Genomic DNA, 19,786 nt, shown 5'->3' with positions numbered 1-19,786 from the left:
TCCCATGGGTATTTCTTGTAGGCTGTACTAACCTACCAAAGTCACAATGCCTAAAAACTTTTTCTGTTGTTGAAGTGTGTAAATCCTTTTGGCTTTATGTCACTAAGTTATATTAAAGTCTTACAGGCTTACGCCAAGTCTTACTGATGTTTTTAGCTTAGACTCATGCTTGAACTTAGCACGTGAATTATCAAATTGGTCATTTCAAAATACTGGGCACTCATCTTGCAGTCATGAATCTGAGAAAAGTCTGTTTTTGAGATCATGACCAAAAAGATATGAAAATGCATTTCTTTGCCAAAGGTGAAAATTCTCAGACTTTCAAGCTTCACAAGTCACCTATTTCATCCTTCTGTTAAGCACCTGTGACATGACAGAACTATGAATAATTCCATCAAAAACTCCCATTTTCTTGTGAGTGCCGCCATGGAAGTACTTCACATAATCCATCTATATCAACAGTGGAACCCATCAGCAACTACACTTGCGGCAATTCTTCTATGTTATTAGTAACACGCTCCAATTTATATTTACATTGTCCAAAAGCCTGAATGACAGAGAAGGACTCTGAAATGCCAAGCACAACGGAAACACTTAAGAAAATCTTTCCCACCTGCTGGATTCACTTGGCCATTCATGTTTTCACCGACTTCTGGAACAACAACCTGCTTCCTCTCTGTACCCACTTTGACATCTCTCAAAATAAACCCAAAAGCATTTAACAAACACTTCCTAGACTAAAATCTCAGGGGAAAACAAGTTCACTTGGAGTCACCTCCCTTCTGTCCCAGTGACCCTAGATGTGAGGCAGAGGTATCTAAAGATCCCCTGAAAGCAAAACCAGCACTTACATACTTTCAGCACCAAGTGACAATCCAGGAACTCCAAACATGAAAGCTGCCATGCACAATTCTGTTTATCCATCATGTGTAGTTTATTTTATATGGAGAACAGTTATTAAGACATTTTTATATTAGTAAGGTCCGATTTAGTGCTTGTACTCAATATTCATGACAGTTTTGTCAGACTGCATTAAAGGATTTAATCTCAAAATTCCCAGGTGGAACAGAAAGAACTATCAAACGTCTCAGAGAAGGAAACCAAGATGCATGATTTAGGAGACAGCAATAAAATAAAAAGGTTGATATTCAGGAAACGAATAACTACTCATAAAAATAAAAACTTTCATGATGTCAACAGACAAGCCAATCTTGATTAAAACCAGAATCTGATTATTGAAGTTTTCTCTCTCCTTCATAATGTAATCACTAGAATAACATTGCTGTGTAAATTTAATTTCAGCAAAATAAAGTTACTAAGATTGTCCATGCAACCCATGTAAGCACAAAGAATTTTATAAAAAAGGACCAAGAAATAGATTACATTCCACTTTTACAAGTAATGTCTCATCTTCAAACTCAATATAAACTGTGTTCACTGTATTCCAAAAATTAATGAAAAATATCACTATTCTATTCAATTTGTTTAATGTAAACTATCATAAAATATTTCATTCTTCATTGCCTCTTCTTGCTTATATGGGAACATAATGAAGATTGACATATATTGCTTCTAGGTCTCACCTTATAACTAGGAACTTAATAAAACCCCCTTGGTGAACCAGATCCAGGGAAGTATGTAAGCTTTTGATTTCAAGTTAGATATATAAACATCCTAACAGTCCTGTGTGCTTGTATTTACAGTTCTCAGGAAATGAAACACTCAAGGCACAAAACGTACACAAACACTCAAGCATCATGTGACAAATTGTAGCTAATTTTAATCATGTAAACAACAAGGGTCCATTCAATAGCACACTGAAGTAATTTCCCATTTAATTTCAGTCTTATTAAATCTCTAAAAATAATTAGAATTTAAACAAGGACTTTCTAATCCTATTGCTAAAGAAAATGCACCAAATAAGACACATGTAGCTCCATGGCACCCTCCATCTTTTCACCTTTCTTCACTAAGAAACCAACCAAGACAACACCTATAATCCTACACATAGAAAAAAAGTTTTCAAACCCACCCAAGATGGCACATACTCAAATATGACATAAGCAAATATAATTCCTGACTTTCAACATGCACCCATCCCAGAACAGGACTAAGAAACATGAGAGATGCCACCGCTGTCCTTATACGGCACCCAACCAAGGAGGACGGAAACCCCCGAGGGTGCTCAAGGGCTGGCACAAGTCTCCATTCAGCCACAAAGTTGGGAGGCAGGAACAAGTGTTGCGGTGGTTGAGGACACCGCAGGAGTGACCAAGGAGCCACAAAGCCCCAAGACAGTCGATGTTCGTTGGTGGGCCAGCACTGATGTCTAAAGACACCTTCGTGGTCACGGCCAGTTCCCACAGCCCCTTGCTCTATTATGTAGATTATCCACTTTTGGTTGGCCTGTTGGCCTACCTACCACCCCTTTTACTCCCTATCCCTTGTTCAGCACCCCATTGGTTCTTGGTTCCCTGGTCCCTCCCCTCGCCTTCCCCATTGGTTACTGTTACATCACCCCATGTTCTCTCCACCCCTTGGCCCTCAGTTGATTGGTCTCAATGCTCTGCCCGCCCCTGTTATGCCCTCCTATAAAACCCTGGACCCCTTGGTGCTCTGGGTCCTTTGTCCCTGGATCCCTTTTTGGAGTAAACCCCTTGGAACTCCACACAAAGGATCCCTCCCACCTCTGTCTCCAGCTGTGCTAGAAGAGCTATCCTGCCTTTGTGTGAGTGTGTGTGGCTGTGTGCTGTCACCTGCGCTGTGAGTCTGGGTGCGTTCTTGTGTGTGTGTGTGGCACCCTCAGCAGATCCTGCCCTGGGACGCTTTCGGGAAGGACGTGGCATCCATTCCACCAACTGCATCTCACCGTGTCAAACAGGAAGAGCTCATTCCCCAGAGAACTTTCAGCTGTGATATGCGAGCCTCACTATCCATCTGAAAATGATTTTTGGGAAGGACAAGAGCTCAGCAAAAATGCAAAGTAGCTTTCAATTTAAACAGCTTAGAGAGATAGGGGCTAAATCCAGCCTTCCTCCAGTGCCTCAAAGACCCTTTAGCATTGAACACTCTCCAAAAAATGTCATTTCCAAGTCTGTTCAGATCTTCAAGTCAGATTTTTTTTTTGTGAAGCCTTGTGAAGACCATCACAACTTGCCTGATGAAAAATCATCCTCAATTTCATAAAAAACATGATATCCCTATAGATCCATAGGAACATGGGCTTAAGTCAACCAAGACTTTTTGTCATGCTGCTTCTGGCACTAAGACCCCTTCTGGATCATCCTCTGGGGAGGCAGCTGCCAGAAGTATTCCTCAGGGAGCCAGAAGTGACACCATCTACACATCTTCCCCAGTCCACATATTCTTCCCATTCCCCAACTGCCTTGCCTGGGTCAGCTGCAACCAGGCCTTCAGAAAGAATCCAGGAGATCCCTTCAGCAGGTCAGAAGGAAAAAGGTCACAAGAAGCCTTCTGAGGTTAGAAGACCAAAAAAATTAATTTCTCCCTTCTAGAACCCTTCTGTACAAAACTGAAGAACAGAGCTTATTTAGCACACTTTTCACTAAAAATAAACACTGCTGTCCTCTCTTCTCAGAGGACCCCACACTTCTCTGAGACGCTATAATGGAACTTGATCACAGAGTCCAAGAAATGCTTCTTGTAACTATTAATATGCATATTCATGAATATTTAATCTTTCAACTTCCAATTAGTTAAGAAGCTAAAAAAAGAAGAAAAAAGTGACCAAATTCTTACAAGCAGTATTGAAACAATGAGCAGGTGCACAAAATGTACAGCAGAAGCTTGGTATGGATACAGATTTATGCTGTGAACTATGTGCTGCAATGAACAATTAAAGCCAAAAAGACCGATACTTCTTGAACTTCTTCTGAAGCATCGTAACACAAAATCAGACTTAAGTGACAGCAGGCAGCTACTTATCAGTTAGATTTACCTCTGACTGTGAAGTATAGGACTACCTAACAGCAAAATCTCCTCTCAGATTCTGACATGCCTCATCTACAGTGTCATACTTCTGATACATGCCAGGTTTTATATGTTGACGCTTCACAAATACATTTTTTCCTGACAGCTCCTTTACTAGCCAACTCAAATGACAGATGATTGAAGTCAAAGAGTAAATGGTGTAGCTTTTCCGGAGTAAATCTGGTGTAACAGCAAGCAAGCAAAATACGGCCCTTGCAACATCAGATTCAACCAACTTTACAGCTTCAAAGCAGTAGAGTCAAGACCCTCCTGGAACACGTGTACTCCAAAGGGCAGGTAAATCCCCACAACATGCCTCTAGTGGAAATGTGCCCCATGGCTGACTCAGGCTCAGCAGCTCTCCTCTTTGCTCCTTGAGCACCCAAGTTGCAAGACTTCACCATTGCTTCCAAAGTGAACAGCACCACAATCTCTGTGGGAATCACCCAGACTCAGAAAACAGCATGAAACAAATATCAGAAAACAATCAGGGCCCTCACAAAACCTGCTGATCTCGAAAGAACTTGATCCAGTGCCCGTATGTACTCCTTATGCACACAGCCGATGAGTTGAGATGCTCTGTTCAGGTTACCTACCAACGTTCTCTCAACAAGGAAAGCAACAAACCAAGAGCAAAGGGGTTGTTTGTATCTGCACCTCGAATGAACATGGAAATAAAAAACAAACAAACAAACAAACCAGCCAAAAAATCCCTCCAAAGCAATCAGTTAAGGAAATGAGAAAAATACCTCTATACCTACTCTCATCAAAACAACCTATATGTGAAACTAAGAAATCCCACAACTACACTACTAATCACATTAAAAAAAGAACAAAATACTAACATTTCTTTCCCCATGAGTTATTTCAAAACTTTTCCAGTAATATTTTGCATTGCTCAGGATCAAGTTCATAGAAAAAGGCAAAAATAAAAATATAGACTCAGCTCTCTAAGCACAGGTTCACATTTACCTTTATTTCCTTCATACCATGAGCAGAGTCAGTCTTCACTGTACAAACCAAAATAACTTACTTTAAGATAATTAACAACACTATTATATATCAGTCTAGACAGAAATTGCCAACTTAAGTCTAAATTGCTTGAGAGAAGACTGGATGTACAGCCACCATGGACTCATTTGAAGAATGTATTTTCAGCCCAGTAAATTTTATTCCCCCAGTGCCTCTTCAGTTTTAGGAAAAGTAATTCCAATTTCGAGACAGGCCTTCTCACATACAACTTTTCTCCCTTCCTGCTTTCACTTTCCCTTCCTCTTCCCTTTCCCTTCCCACAAATGAGCTATTAATTCCTAAATAAATGGAGTAAGTAGCACTTAAGATCAGGAGCCACAAGGGTCCATTGGCGCCTGTCTCCTGCTTAGAGGTCTGTTTAAACAGGAATTAAAAGAAATCTCTTCAGTGGATTTAGACCCAAAAGCTGAAACCTGCAAACACAGGTACTTGACCTCAATGGAATGGTCCCCTAGGTGACCACAGAGGAACCAGGCAGACCTTGGAGAAGTCATCTAGAGACAAACACCATTTTCGGAAGTTTACTACCGAGGTGCAACGGTCTGAATACAAATTAGGAAACTCTCCCTTGTGCTCCTCTTCGAAACACTGAAGTGCAACTTCTCTCTCTGTTACCTTTTCATCTACCTCGCACAATGAAAACCACAGACTTCATGTCCAGCCTGCTTTTAAAAATGAAGCACTTCTTTCAAGATGCAATGGCCACCCTGAGCAATGCCATTACTTGATCCAAACATCAACACGTGTTTGTTTCACAGCTGATAACCAGAAATCACGACCATCTCCAGGTCAAACAGCCGGACGGCAACGCCGGACTGGAGCACGCTCCTCCACACCCACACCTCAGCTGCGACGTCAGATGCCCTAATTCCGTTTAGCTTAAGTATCTTCCTTGTGAATGTACTTTGATGTGGCTTCGTTTGGGCAGTGTACTGAAAACTGCAGTCATGATGCCTTTAAGTATTAGTCAACCCTTTTCAAGGCGGAGGCCACTGGCCCCAGGACCGCGGCGTCGGGGGACACGGCCACGGCGGCCCCGCCTGGCCCGGGGGAAACCACAGGAGCGGGTCGGGGAGTCCCGAACCCCCGGCCCCGCCGCCCCCGACCCCGCTCACCCTTCTTGTCCATGAGCCACATGAAGAAGAAGCAGGGCGCGAAGCCGATGGGCCCCCAGAAGACGAGCAGGGCGATGTCCCAGCCGCTGAAGCCGAAGGCCAGGCGGGCCGAGTTCTGGATGGGGCCCCAGGTGTTCCACACCAGGCCCTGCGCGAAGCCCAGCAGCGAGAACAGCAGCAGCACCAGCCACCGCCTCCCGTACACGCGGCCCGACAGCGGCGGCAGCCGCCCCGCCGGGCCCCCCGCCGGCCCCCGCGGCTGCGGCCGCGGCTGCTGCGGCGGCGGCGGCAGGAGGGGCCGCCGCTCCTCCGCGCTGCTCCAGCCTAAGCCCATCTGCGGGGGCGCTGCCGGGGGCCCGCAGGGGAGGAGAGAACGGGGCCGGGGGAAGGGACACCCACACTTCAGCCCCCGAGCGCGGCAGCGCTGCCCCGGCCCGGCACTGCCGCATGCGCGGTCGGGAAGGGCCGGCGAGGGGAGGAGGGAAGCGGCGCCGCGGAGGAGAGCCGGGCCCGCCGCCCGTCGGGAGGGAGCCGCGCCAGCGGGCAGCGGAAGCGTGCAGGGCGGGGAAGCCGCCGGGCCGTCACCCCGCGGGGAGAGGAAGCCGGGGCGGGAGCGAGGCGGCCCGCAGGAGCAGCCGCCCGGGTGTCACCGGCAGGGCCGGGGAGCTCCGGCCGTCACGCTGCCACCCGGCTCCGCCCCGCCGCCGCTCCGGGGCCGCGCTGCCCCTTCCGCTGCCGAAGGCGGTGCCGAACGGGGCCCGCCCGAGGCGCCCCGCAGGCAGAGCCGCCGGAGCATGGCCGGGGCGGAGAGCCGCCGTCCCCCCGCGCCGGGTAGGTGCTCCTCGCCCCCGCCCGCCTCGGGCCCCAGCGCGGCGCGGCTCCAGGCCCGGGCCGAGGGCGGACACGGGGAGGGCGAAGCGGCGGCTGAAGCGGGGCCGTGAGCGGGCCCGCCGAGCCTCTCCATCGGCTCCTCCTCCGACACGTCCCTCTCGGCCGCGGGCCCCTCACCGCAGCGTGGGTACCTTCGCGCAGGGAGGTGCTGCAGCAGGGCATCGCCCGGGTGTCGATCCTTTTAAAGAGAGAAGGAAATCATGTTGCTTTGGTAGATACAAATCAACCGTGGTCCGAATTGGGAGGAAGAAAATAGTAGGGTTCAGATACAACAAGCATTGAAATCCACTTTAAAATAACTCGGGTGAATATACCATCATGTGGGGAACACTATGCTCATTAGTATTATTGTTTAAATAGATTGAAGTATATATTCATTCGGTTAGGTTATGTGAGAATTTATTTGTATATCAACCATCTGCACTTGTCATAAAATTAATGGCTCGTATGCTGCACAGTACTTCATCTTCCCTAAAAAATTGGGCATTTCAGCGTGGCTTGATTAGGCATTCTGTTACAAAGTCTGCAAGTTGGCTTGATAAGTGTCCGTGTAATTAAATGGGGAGAGCTGAACAGTGGGATCCCCACAGACTGGTTTTAGGTCCAGTGTCAATGTCATAACTGTTGATGTGCTGGGCAGTGCACAGCTGAGTTTCACACGTGGCCCTCATCCCACTGTTTTGCAGCCAAAACCACAGACTCCCATGAAATTCTTCTCAGAACATAATAGACATCGGGCTTTGTTTAGTCCACACAGCTCCATTTCCTAGACTGAAAGGGCAAAAAGGAAGTATATGCTAGCTGAAATCAGCAGAACTATGATCAAAAGAAAATTATGTTTTGTTTTCAAAAGTTCAGGAAATACCCTAGGAAAAATAAAATTCACGCATAATTAAATAATTGGGGGACATAGGATAGCAAACTCAAATTTGAGCCTGCTGTGTACAGCTGTAGTGACAAAAGTACAGTAAAAATATCGGGTGAGATTCAGACTTGCTCATGACTGATGGATATTCCCGTAGTGCTTTGGAGCTCCAAATAAGATTAATTCCTCATTTTACTAAGTCTTTTTCATACATTACTACCTCAGCATAGTTTAGCCCATGCCAAAATGTTCTTTCAATTTTAAAAGGGTATGTTACTACTATAATTTAAGTGATTTGGTGGCATTCATCCAAAGACAAAGTGCTGTTATTTTCAGAAGTAAACAAAGTGAAAAAGTACTTCTCTCTTTGAACATTTTTCAATTAACGGTAGTAATTGTGGTGGTTTCAGGGTTCTAGTGGCAGGAAACCCATCCAGAAATAAGGCAAGTGGGGCTTTGTGATGTCCTTTTAACTTCAGAACTTGCCTCATGCCTCGTTATCTGCACAGTTAAATGAGAACTTGAATATAAGTAGGTTAATTCTGATAACTTATCTAAGCCACCTCATCTAATGATGGGTTTCAAGATATTTTGATTCTTTCCTGGGTCAACAAGAAAGAGAAATTTCTGAGAAACAGCAACAAACTAAAGGGGTTGTCAAAATGGGCTCAAAAATATCTAAGTGTATTTATTATTGACTTAATGATTATTTAAATAATTTATTTTAATTGCTTGATTTGAAATCACTCCATCTTTTCATAGCTTCACAACCCATATGCGCATCTTTCAGTCATGGCCTGACCTTTTCCATTCCAGCTATTTAATTAACACAATGTAATATTCTGTGTGAATTATTCTTGTTTGCAGGATATGGTATCGGTTAAATTTGTTAATGTAAAGGAGCAGTGTATTGTTGATAAACTGTTGGAAACCAAATTAGCTTTATCTTGCAGCTAGCTGATTGCATTATTTCACTCATGGGTATAATACTCCTCTAAATATGCTAATTTCACTCTTTTCTCCGTGTGGTGACATTTTTACTGTTCTCATTACTGACATTTGTAATATTTGAGGTGGGGAAATTTTTCTTGGTTTAACCTCATTATAATGTAGCTAAAGAGATTTGAATATTATCAGATGAAATGCACATATATTCGGGCAAGCAGAAAGGTTATTTTCTCTCCTGGCCCATAACTTTCATGTCTATAGCAGGTCTTGCATGGACTGAATGACAGCTAGATCCAAAACTGTGATACAGATGTCCATCCAGGTACTAATTGCCTATGCACAGTAGTGTGTCCTTTGTAGGTGCCTTCATTTCCAACCTACAAGCTCTGAGACTAGTTGTGTGACCATATTCATGCCTGTCTGCCTGTGTCTGACCTAAAACATTCTGGAATTCATCTTAGGAGGAGTTGGTCGCCTGGAGCTCTGATAGACTAGTGGTGACGGACAAAAATTACGTGGCTGAGGCTGTTTTTGCTTCCAAATGCTCTTGCCGTCCCCAGGGTGGGCCTGGCAGATCTGCTTGCAAGTTGGCACCTGCAGTGTGCCGATTTGAAATTGGCTTATTAATATAAACTGAGGCTCCGATGGGTTTGTTACAACCTTGAGGCATCTGGAGAGTCTAGTTCAGCTAAAAAACATCTATCATGTAATGGCTGAGCTCAGCAGTCCAGGAGAGCATCCCCCCATGGGGCAACCCCCAGTTCCTAGCACATTAGAAAGTGCCATTTGCTCTCTCCTGTCTCCACAGTTTTGACAGATTTGCTCTCCATGTGACGTTCTTCAGAGAGATTCAATGAACTTCAGAATCCCCTTTGTTCTTGCACCTTTCTCCCAACAGTTCCTAATGTCATGTATACAATCTTGTCCTTTCTTGTGTCAACTCGTACCTTGCCATGTGACAAGCAGCAAGTGATTGTATACCCTATAAAGGTTAGAAGGATTTTGGCACAAAATGGGCAGAACCCAAAATTAATTTGAAGATTGAAAAGTGGTATTTAGCCAATTCTGAATATTCCTTTCAGCATCTAAAAAAAGGCCTCTTTACCAGGGATTTCCCTCAATTTCTAGACTTCAGCCGGAGTTGTGACAGTGCAGTTTCAGAGCTGCCATAAACAACACTGGTGTAGCAGGGAGCTGTAATGGGTGTGTTCTTTACACCCCATCTTGAAAAACACCTCTGAAGGTGAGCCTGTGAGGTGTGAGCAAATCCCGTTCTTCCTTCCTCAAGTTTTGACATCCCTTTTCTTCTAATTGCTCAGGAACAGGTTGTTTGAAATCTGCTCTGGCTTGGGCTTGGCTTGGGCACCTTCCAATCTATTTATTCAGTAACTTTCAGCATCTTTTTTTGCCTTTTTTATTGAGAAGTAGGTAAACTCCAGCTCTAACGTCATACAATGATTTCCTTGTCCTTCAAGTTTTGCAGTGCTTCCTTTTCCTTTTTTCTAGTATCAACAAGAAGCAAAAATACAGACCAGACAGATCTTCAGCTTATGAAAGCTGAACAGTTTTATTCTTAAATTCAAACGTCAGCGTTTTCCAGTGGGGAATTCGTTTATACCTTTTGATTGCAGGCTGTGTATATTCCCACTGCAAAGTGACCATTGTAGTGTAAATGATTCCAGGTTTGTGGTGAGCCAGAGCCCATTGCAAGGTTCTCTAGGGAGAGGTGGGGTAGCTCCTTTTTCTTGTGGAGTCTGCATTTGTGGCTGGCTAATGAAAGACATGTCATTAGATTCCCTGTACACACTGTAGATTCCTTACTCCAGCTCGAAAAAGGAATATGCAAAAGTCACATCCGACTTGGGCTTTGAGCACATTTAAACCATTTTGTGCTCCATTTCTGCTTGTTCTGCCATTCATCACCTGCTTAATGATGAACATGTAAGTGATGATTGTATCTTCTTTGAGGGGGAGGTGGAGGCTACATAATGTCTTTCATCAAGGTAATTTTGTTGGCTACTTCCCTACCTCACTTAGCCTTCAGGCTCCCTGTCTTAGGCGTTTTAGGGAGGTTATGTTGGAACTCCAGCAGACTACTGTCCCTATGTTCTCTCATTTTATTCAGGGCCACCGTGTGCAAGTAACCACAAACTACATCAATGGAGTATTTTACACACCAAAGTTATGTTAAGGAAATTCAGTTTCAAAGACTGATGGTTTCCTCTCTTCCTGAAAACCTGAGAATTATGCTGATGAACTGAGTCACGGGGATGGTGGAGGACATTAGGCTTGAATTGGGAAACACAGGGTGAAAATCTCCACCATCTCCTTGGGCTAGGACTGCCTCAGTGCAGCTCTCATTGTCTCTGATGCCAGCAAAAAGAGATAGTCATGGTGCTCTGGTACGGGTCTGTCTGTTGTGTCTCTGGTGCATGTGTTTCTCATTTCTTATCAGCCTGTGCATTGTTCTCCTGTTGTCTTACATCGAAGCAGCAAGGGGTAACTTAATTACCGCTCTGCTATAATTAACAATGTAGACATTAGGGAGTTTGTTTCTGTTGGTCTAGTCACGTTTAGCTGTCATACAATAGGTATGCTGTGAGCTCTGCAAATGGGTCCTCTGAAGATCTGACTGTCTGGGTGGGTGTTTGGGATCAAATCCATGTTGAGGACATAAAGCTCACAAAATGTTGTTTGTCTCTTTGAAATGTGACCGTATCATGTAATTCCATATAGAAAGAAAAGGCTGAATCAATTATTTCTATGTCTGTGCTTTTCTGAACAGGGACATACACAAATAAAGTTTAAACTATTCTACACTTTGTGGTCACAGATACAATGAAATTCTTGGGAGTAGATATAGTAGCATGAAATTTTGGATTCTCTAAGAGTATTCTTAAAAAGAGCAATGGTAAGGTAGTTTGGATGTCTTGGTATAAAAGTGCAACTTTAACCTTTTGCAGTTTTATTATTTTGCTTATGTTCAGGGGTTATCTTAAATTTCTATGTACCATGTGCTTTTGAAGACCTGACATAGAAGACATCATTCCTTCTAATACTGGTATTAAATCAGACAGTAGTGAGTAGAGTGATGCTAATGTTTAAAAAGAATATGAAAATATTGAAACTCCTCTATTGAAAGGAGTTTTCCGTATATACTGATAGGTTGAAAAATACTGAGTTTTGGTAGATTTTGCATATTGCAAGAAACTTCCAAAATTCAAAGCAGTAGCACTGTCATAGTTTGTTGTATAATTAAAGGTCACCTTCAGTCTCCAGAAATGCAGGTGCAGCTGATTAGAACAGAAGTTCATGGAGATCTGAGTAGAGACTTGGGCCTGCAGTGCTTGATCTTTTCTGATTTTTAGTCATGGTGTTTACAGATAAAGAAACTTTGCAGGCAGTTGTTATTTGAAAAAGAAAATAGAAAGGAAATCTCTGGAGGGAAAATGGTAAAGATACGTTGACACCACTAGCAGTAGCTTGTTGTATTACAAAGTTTTGAAATATGATCTTCTATGTAAAAGGCTGAGCTTTTTCAGCTAAAGAGGAAGAGTTCTTTTATGTTTAATAGTTATATTAAAAAACAGAACTAACGTGAACAAAACGTTAAAGTTGAAAATTAGATTAGAAAACCTTGGTTGTTCACATTTTTGTGAGCTGTTTTGGTCGTATATTCTGGACATTATGTCAAAGCAATATTTTTACAGTCTTTATATGAACCCCAGGATTCAAAACATAACCTGTTAACAGTTTTCACAGACAAAATTCATGTTGCAGCATGAGAACCTTTATAAACAGAAATAGCAATTTGAAGCAAAGATTAAACGCACTTCTGCTTGTTTTACCCACGCTGAAAGAAATGGAATGATGTAAACAATGGAATAATAGCCATGCTTTATCTTTGGTACTCCTATAAAAGTGGCAATCCCTGAATCTAATACCCTTATTGTGCATTTCAGAAACTGTTCTTGAGGTTCACGTGGTGGGTCTCTTTCAATTCAATAATTTATGTAATTCAAAAACTTCTTTTACTCTTTTAAAGTATAATTTCGTTCTGACAATTAATTATACCTCTAATTGACTCAGTCATTAATCATAATTTGTATCCTGTGCAGTATAATCGTGAACAAAGTAATGTATACGACCATCATAACCCTTTCATGGATGAAATGCAAAAGGCTCCATTGTATTAATTACTATTTATTACAATGGCTTGTAGGAAAAAAACCACATATTTTGAGAATACTTTTGACTATTTACTACAATAGCTTATGGGAAAACCATGTAAATTAGAAGACTTAGATTCTTTTGGTGTTGCCATTTTTAAGTTCTTGTCAGTCAAGTTTACAGGACTGAACAACAATAAAGTCACAATTGATTACAGTTTCTGACAATGAATTTTATACAGTGTATTCATCTATTTAACAGTAGTGCTTTCATACTACTGACAAGGAATAGAAAAAGAAATACAAATAAGCTTATAATATGAACAAGTTCTTTTTTTTTTTTTTTAGAAATAAACACATCAACTCCCTGACTTGCCAGTTCCCTACCTTCAATTATAATGTTATATTAGTTTTAAGTTTTGTATTAAATTTTCTGTTTATTAGGAAATGTCAGAAATGTGTATCAGTTCCAGTGGGGTTCTGGGAACACATGGTTTGGCTACTTAATCCCCTCAGTAGCAGGGGTGTGTAATTTACACTCCACAGACTGACAGAAAGGTGGAATTTTGGGAGCCTAGCTTAAGGAAGAATAATCTTATCTTTTTATACCCTGGTGGAAGGTTTTGATCAAAGACCATAGTATTTTCCTTCAAGCAGTTCTTCTACTGGAGGAGACCAGAGGAGCTGAGGTCATTCGACATTCAGTTCATTAGCTGAAAACTGGCACAACTGCATTCTAAACCTGCGGTGCAGGATGGAGGAGAGACATCAGGCAGAAACTGGCTCGGGGTTCAGAAAGAGCTTTCGAGGAAGAGCCTTAGGGGATTTAGGGGAAGAATTTCCTAAACATGCTTGAGATGATGCGCTGTCATTTGGAGCAGGGGCGGGAAGTCCCTCCCAGTGCTGTGTTCTGGGCTCAACCCTTACTCCCTCCAAAGGAGTCTGCCAGCAATTCCCTTTGCTCTATGGGAAGGACAAGATGAGATTTCAGCATAGCCCACACTCCTATCTTACTTCATGTCTGAAGTCACTTCGACTTCCTGTAGGAAAAACTGTAAGATGCTCAGCTCTGCCACAGGAGCACTGGAAAGTGAATCCAAATTCCTCTTTTGGCCTGTTTCTTTTCTTACTTTAGCTGCCGTCCTTCCACAGTAGCAGACATGGAGAGTCAGGAAGGGTGTGTTGGCTGCAGGCTACCAGAGTGAGCTTCAGGTGCCAGTCTTACCAGTGCAGACTGGTCTGTCCTGAGAGTCTCCATGCAACTACCACCTCTCCTTCAGTAACCAAAACATCTGCTAATCTAGGGTAGCTGCCTGCTGGCTATGTGCATTTACAGTTATTAACATTCCCAGAGTCAGAACTAATAGCAGCAGCAATAGCTGGTGAGGAAGTAAAGAGTTGGTGCAGCCTATTCTGAAAACTACACATGTATATTTAGAGGCATTCTGTTTGCCCAGAGTAGGTTGATTATAGTGCATAGCGTTGCAATCACATGCAGATTATTTAAAGTTGTTTTTTAATTTACAGAGTTAATGTACTGTGAAACCATTAAGTTTGACCTCCAAACCAAGTCACTTATATTTGGTTCGGGGAGTTTGCCCATCCTCCCCCATACCTTCTCTTTTCCCACTCCTGGCTGTTGGAATAGTTATGATTCTGGAGGTTAGGTGACTTTTTTTACTCACCTGGCTGGTCTGTATTAATGTATTCAAAATGGGTTTTTTTTCTTTTATTTTTTATATATTTTTAAAATAAAAGAAGTAAGGAAAAGGGAGCATTACAGATTTGCAAGAAAAACAATTTGATGATGCATGTACCAAATGCATTACCAGGATTTCCTTGTACTCCCTCTTTTAGAAAATAATTTTAATACCTCTCAATTAAATCTCATATTTAAGCAGCAGGGTGTTTTGGCAGAAGCCAGCTGCTATGCACTAATGAACTCTTATAATTTGCTAAATTATTTAAAATGAATGACAGTACATTTAGCTTTTTAATGACAGTACATTTAACTTCTGAACAACTTTGATCAAGTCCACTTTTAGTTAGACTGCCTGCTGTGTTAAACTCTTAATTCCTAAGCCCCACTCAGTTATTCAGAACAATTGATAATCAGAAACATTAAATTAGTTTCTGTTTCAGAAGCACAAAGTCTGCTGGAGAGTACTTGGCTGATTCATCACTTCTCTCTTACCTGGCCTCAGTGCTAAGTCTGGATGAGTCTTCATGTTTGACAGTACCTTGTGTAAAGACAACTGAAGAGCTTTCTTTTGTTAATTGGGAGATCTCTATTTTGCAAGGTGTTGCCTTTCTAAAGAACACCTATGTTTTTTGCCAATTATATAAGCTGCCACAGTTACAAAACTTGAGCTAAAACTTGGTTCATTTTTTCAGTTCGTGGCTGGATTCTGTACATGCCTTGGGTAAAGTCAAAACATGAGACAAATTATTCCTGCTTCCTTTTGTACTGTGAAGTCACACCATTTGTTGAGCCTGATAGAAAGAACTAAGCTAAAGTATTCCTTTTCTCTTGTGGATCAGAGTACAACTGAGAAAATGAAGACTCCCACAGAGCTTTTCTTTTCAAAGGGACTATGCATTTCTATTCTCTCCTGCTACCCAATCTCCCCTAGGAATTTGATATTTAATGCCAAGATGTGCAGTGGATATTTTACTCCTTTGCTACACATTTTATTTATTCGCCTTTTACTTGTGCACATCCAAACTGTATGTTCTTATATATGCTACACAACCTCAGGTTTTGCCTTCAAATCAATTACCATCAATCTCAAGCTATAAAATACCAAGAAGCAAGAACCCAGCTTATAAAGTCTTTGTGAAGCTATGATAACAATAACTGAGGAAAAGATTGTTTTAAATTATAATCCTGCTAATCTCTCTTCAGGTCTTCTATCTTCAGATATCTCTTTAAATTACTTTTTCCCACTCCTACAGCATATAGTTCCATCAAAAATCTCTGTTGGTCTTGAGTAGAGTTCTCCAAATTACCATAATATCTATTTGCTGTAGTATATTATATTTACCTTTTATCATGTGTCTTTTCTCTAGCAGGCACTTAGATATGCATGACAAGTATTATTTGAGAGAATTATGTTTAGCTGACTCCATTCTCACCAAGGAATGCATAGAGGTGAATCAAGACACAGATTCTTCACTCAGATTTAGCAAGAATCTGCATTTGTCTTTGCAAAAACCCCTAATGTATATTTATTTAAGTCTTTAAATTTTCTAAACATTTCAATTGTAGGGAAATATGTTTACAACTGAACATGGTGACATGACAATCATTCAGTAGATGAGAGGCTATTTAGCCTAATTGTGGTTTTTTGTTGGCCTACTCTCCCAGTAGCTTGAGCTCTGAGCTTCCCACTGTGTGTGTATGCATTGTGGTTAAAACCACACCTTGCAAAAGCATGATGTGCATGTGGAAATCACATTAGAAAGCCCCACAGAATCAACAGTTGGCTTCAAAGAGCCTTCCTGTCTCTTCCAGTGAACTTTCTGCTTTCATAGCACATCCCAACTGTTGACTGAAGTTACAGGATAAACCTGAAGCTTTTGCAATAAAAGTCAGCTTTACAAAATCCTCCAAAAAAGTGTCACCAGTTTCTTGCATTTATTAGGGTTTACATTCTTTAAAATACTTAAATGTACTGCTCTTAAAGTAAAAGAACCCTGAGTAGTTGAAAAGACAGCCATGGAGTGATAAACATGGCCTAAGCAGAAGTAATTTCATTTTTATGAGCTGGAAAATTTGAAAGGTAGATAAGGCCTGCCAGCTCCCACATGGTGAAAGCCACCTCTGTATGGTATTATAATTGCACTGGTGAAAGACAGAAGTTTTATAAACCCCCTGGGAGTGTTCAGCTCTGGACCAAGTTTTGCCTTAGCTCTTGAACAGAATCTCTGTGAAAAAACGTGCTGAGCTTTAACCTCTTACCATGCCTCCAGCCAGCTCCTGGTGGCTGCACCAGCACATGCCCTTGTGTCTGCAGATGGTCTTTCTTCCTTCTCTGGGCTCGCTGCCTCTAGGTATACTAACCTATTTCTTGGAAAGCCCCAGAGCCTCATCCCGGGGGTAGGGAAGACCATATGGTAAGACATACGGTCCCCGTGAGGCCTCCTTATGTCCTGGTTGTGTAAGTTGCTGGAGTGTGAGACTGAAGGCCAAGTGTCAGAGAGATCTCTGTGTCACAGCAACACCATCCTGTCAAGTGTTGCTCTGCATATGAGAGGAAATGTGGAAAACAAACCAAAATCCAAGCTCCCTCCTGTCATCTGCCTTAGGAAAGAGAAGCCATTTAAAAATTTTGTATTCCATGAAGATAAAATACCAGAGGTCTTTAGTTTTAAAGCTTCACAATGGAGTTTTGGTGAGTGAAAAGTAAGGGATTCGGTTTCCCTGGAAGTCTATGGAAGAAGAGACCCGCTGACTCTAGGAAACCCCAGCCCCCAATACCTCCCACTGAGTTTGTGTGCAGATAGCAGCTTAATTTAGAAAACTAAAAAGCACAGCTTTTAAACCTTATGTGGGAGTATAAACCCTGTCAAAAGAAGGGGGACTCACATAAGTTACCAACAAGATACAGCACACAATGTGCACAGGACTCCTCTTATTCCTGCCATTCCCACTTCAGCATCCATAGATTTATTTTGGTTTTTTGTTGCATTTGAATTAATCCTGAAGAAATTTTCTCAGTGACATTGTTCCCAGTGGGTCATCTTCTGTGTTTCCCCTAGCTGGCACCACGGGGTTGCCCCATGTGCGACTGGCTGGTTTTCTGCTATCTCCCACACATGGGGAGGAGTGACAGGCAAAATTAGCACCAGCAGAGAAGGAAATTTTCTTGGCCTGTATTTAATTAACTCATTGTGCATGCCAGACCATCATTTGACCCCTAAATACAGTGATTGAATTGGTTTGTTTGTTTTAAATAAACCGCTGGAAGTCATGGGGAGCCATGTGTATCAATTCAGTATGTTAAATCTTAGCCATTATACAGATACAAATTCTGGATGAGCTAACTTCAATAGAGGTTAAAATAATGAATGGATTTTTTTATGTTCTGAAGCTGTAGTCCACCTCTTCAGCTCTCTGGACATGTTATTCCTTTTTAAAAAACCCAGATTTTCCTTCTGAATATGTCCCTAAAGAAAAGTTGTTCTGAAAATGCTGAGTTAATTCAAGATTGCCAACATTTCAGCTTCACAGTTTCAGTGGGGCATATAAATCTCTAAACAGCAAAGGAATAAATGGAAATCTTGGGTTAGTTTAGTTCTTGGACCGGTACAATTTCCTTTTTCTAAAATTCTGTTGATGAAACTTTAAAACACTTCAAAAATACCTGCTGGTTGGTTATGCTGCCGTTCCTTGGTTTAAAGCAAACACATGGGGAGCTGGTTTGCTGTCTGTGACAATGCACTACAATTTTGGAAAGAATCCCATGCAGAAAGACTGTTACTCATGAAATTTATATTCTCTAAACTCTGGACGTTATTTGCAAGTTTATTTTATTGTTAGCCTATTTCTAAGCAGTTTGGCTACAGTGCTTTATTGCCAAAGATACAAGTGAAAATTCTATTTTTATTTTTTGTTTTACATTGTATGTGCTCATACACCACTTTACACTTTAATTTAGTTCTTCCAGTGCTTGCAGAACAACTTTGATTTGAAAAAATCTACAAATGTAATAAAACAATCAGTCATAAACAAAGGAGGTCTTAGTTCTTAATGTTTTCTGTCCCATGAAAGATGGTAGGTAACACTTCATGTATGATAAATCATCTCTCTCCATCTGTTTTTTTTCTTTACATAGATGAAGATGTCAAACCATTTACTCCTGAGAAAACCAAGGAAATTGTGATGTCTCTACAGCAACCTGCAGTCTTCTGTAACATGGTTGGTGACTGGCCAGCCCTGCACTGGAATGTGAAACACCTTTCTGCTGTGTTGGAGGGAAGGACAGTCCAGTTTAGGCTGGGCCTGAAGACGGTGAATTTAGGTGAGAATGAGGTGGACAGGCATTAATGTCACAAGTCTCTTTTTTTAGGTCCTGCAATTATCTGCCTGTTCATTATAACTGTTCTTTCTCTAATGTATTGCTTTTCGTTGCAGGCTTTTTTTAGGACATGGGATTTGGCCAGCAGTAGAAGTCTCCCTTGTCTTTCTCATGTGTTTATTCTTAGGAGGAAGTCTGGTGGGTAACACCAGCATCTAAGAATCAAGCCTCTCAGTTTTCCTTCCTTGCTTTGTTGTGTGTGTGTGGTCCTGGTCTTACACATGATTAGATTGTTCATGTGAGTTGAGCTTCCATATCCATTAGCCTGACTGTTAAGGAATTAGCTAAATAATTAGCCTGATTTGTTTGGGTTTTTTTCTGTAATGGTGGTAATTCTCACCTTCCTCCAGAGGTTTTTAAGACTTAGGTGGTTTTCAGTACTTAAAGGTCCTGTGATGAAAGTCATGATGGAAGTATAAAGCATGAAGAAAATCATTTGACACCAGTGCAATAATTTCACTGCTAAACCTCACGTGCCATGGGAGAAAGACAATTTTCCAACTTGATTTTAAATACTACAACTTCATCTCTGTCTGTAGCCACACACTAGTGTGTCCATGGACAGACTGAGTTTCATATCATGGAGGGAAGGTACAAGAAACATGTTCCAAGGTGGCAATCTGCTATTCACTTGAAAGGTTATGCACTGCTTTATTCCTGCCCTTTACATCCTTTGCTGTCCCAAAGACATACCAA

At 41.9% G+C, this 19,786-nt stretch overlaps 2 protein-coding genes across 2 annotated transcripts in view; one reads left to right on the top strand and one right to left on the bottom strand.

Annotated features, from left to right (window-relative positions):
- SLC49A4 (solute carrier family 49 member 4) overlaps positions 1-6,825 on the bottom strand; it is a 66,968-nt gene extending 60,143 nt beyond the window's left edge. Inside the window, exon 1 of the mRNA XM_048310029.1 lies at positions 6,138-6,825. Within this exon, the coding sequence (XP_048165986.1) occupies positions 6,138-6,471 (334 nt within the window). The 5' untranslated portion in view covers positions 6,472-6,825. The remainder of the gene's footprint in view (positions 1-6,137) is intronic.
- HSPBAP1 (HSPB1 associated protein 1) overlaps positions 6,772-19,786 on the top strand; it is a 38,317-nt gene continuing 25,302 nt past the window's right edge. Inside the window, exons 1-2 of the mRNA XM_048310028.1 lie at positions 6,772-6,968; positions 18,848-19,033. Of these exons, the coding sequence (XP_048165985.1) occupies positions 6,932-6,968; positions 18,848-19,033 (223 nt within the window). The 5' untranslated portion in view covers positions 6,772-6,931. The remainder of the gene's footprint in view (positions 6,969-18,847; positions 19,034-19,786) is intronic.

This window comes from Corvus hawaiiensis, chromosome 7, assembly GCF_020740725.1.
Source record: "Corvus hawaiiensis isolate bCorHaw1 chromosome 7, bCorHaw1.pri.cur, whole genome shotgun sequence".
NCBI classification, from domain to species: Eukaryota; Metazoa; Chordata; class Aves; order Passeriformes; family Corvidae; genus Corvus; species Corvus hawaiiensis.
Note: the sequence above shows the minus strand (reverse complement) of the source record. Positions and strands in the feature narration are given on the sequence as shown.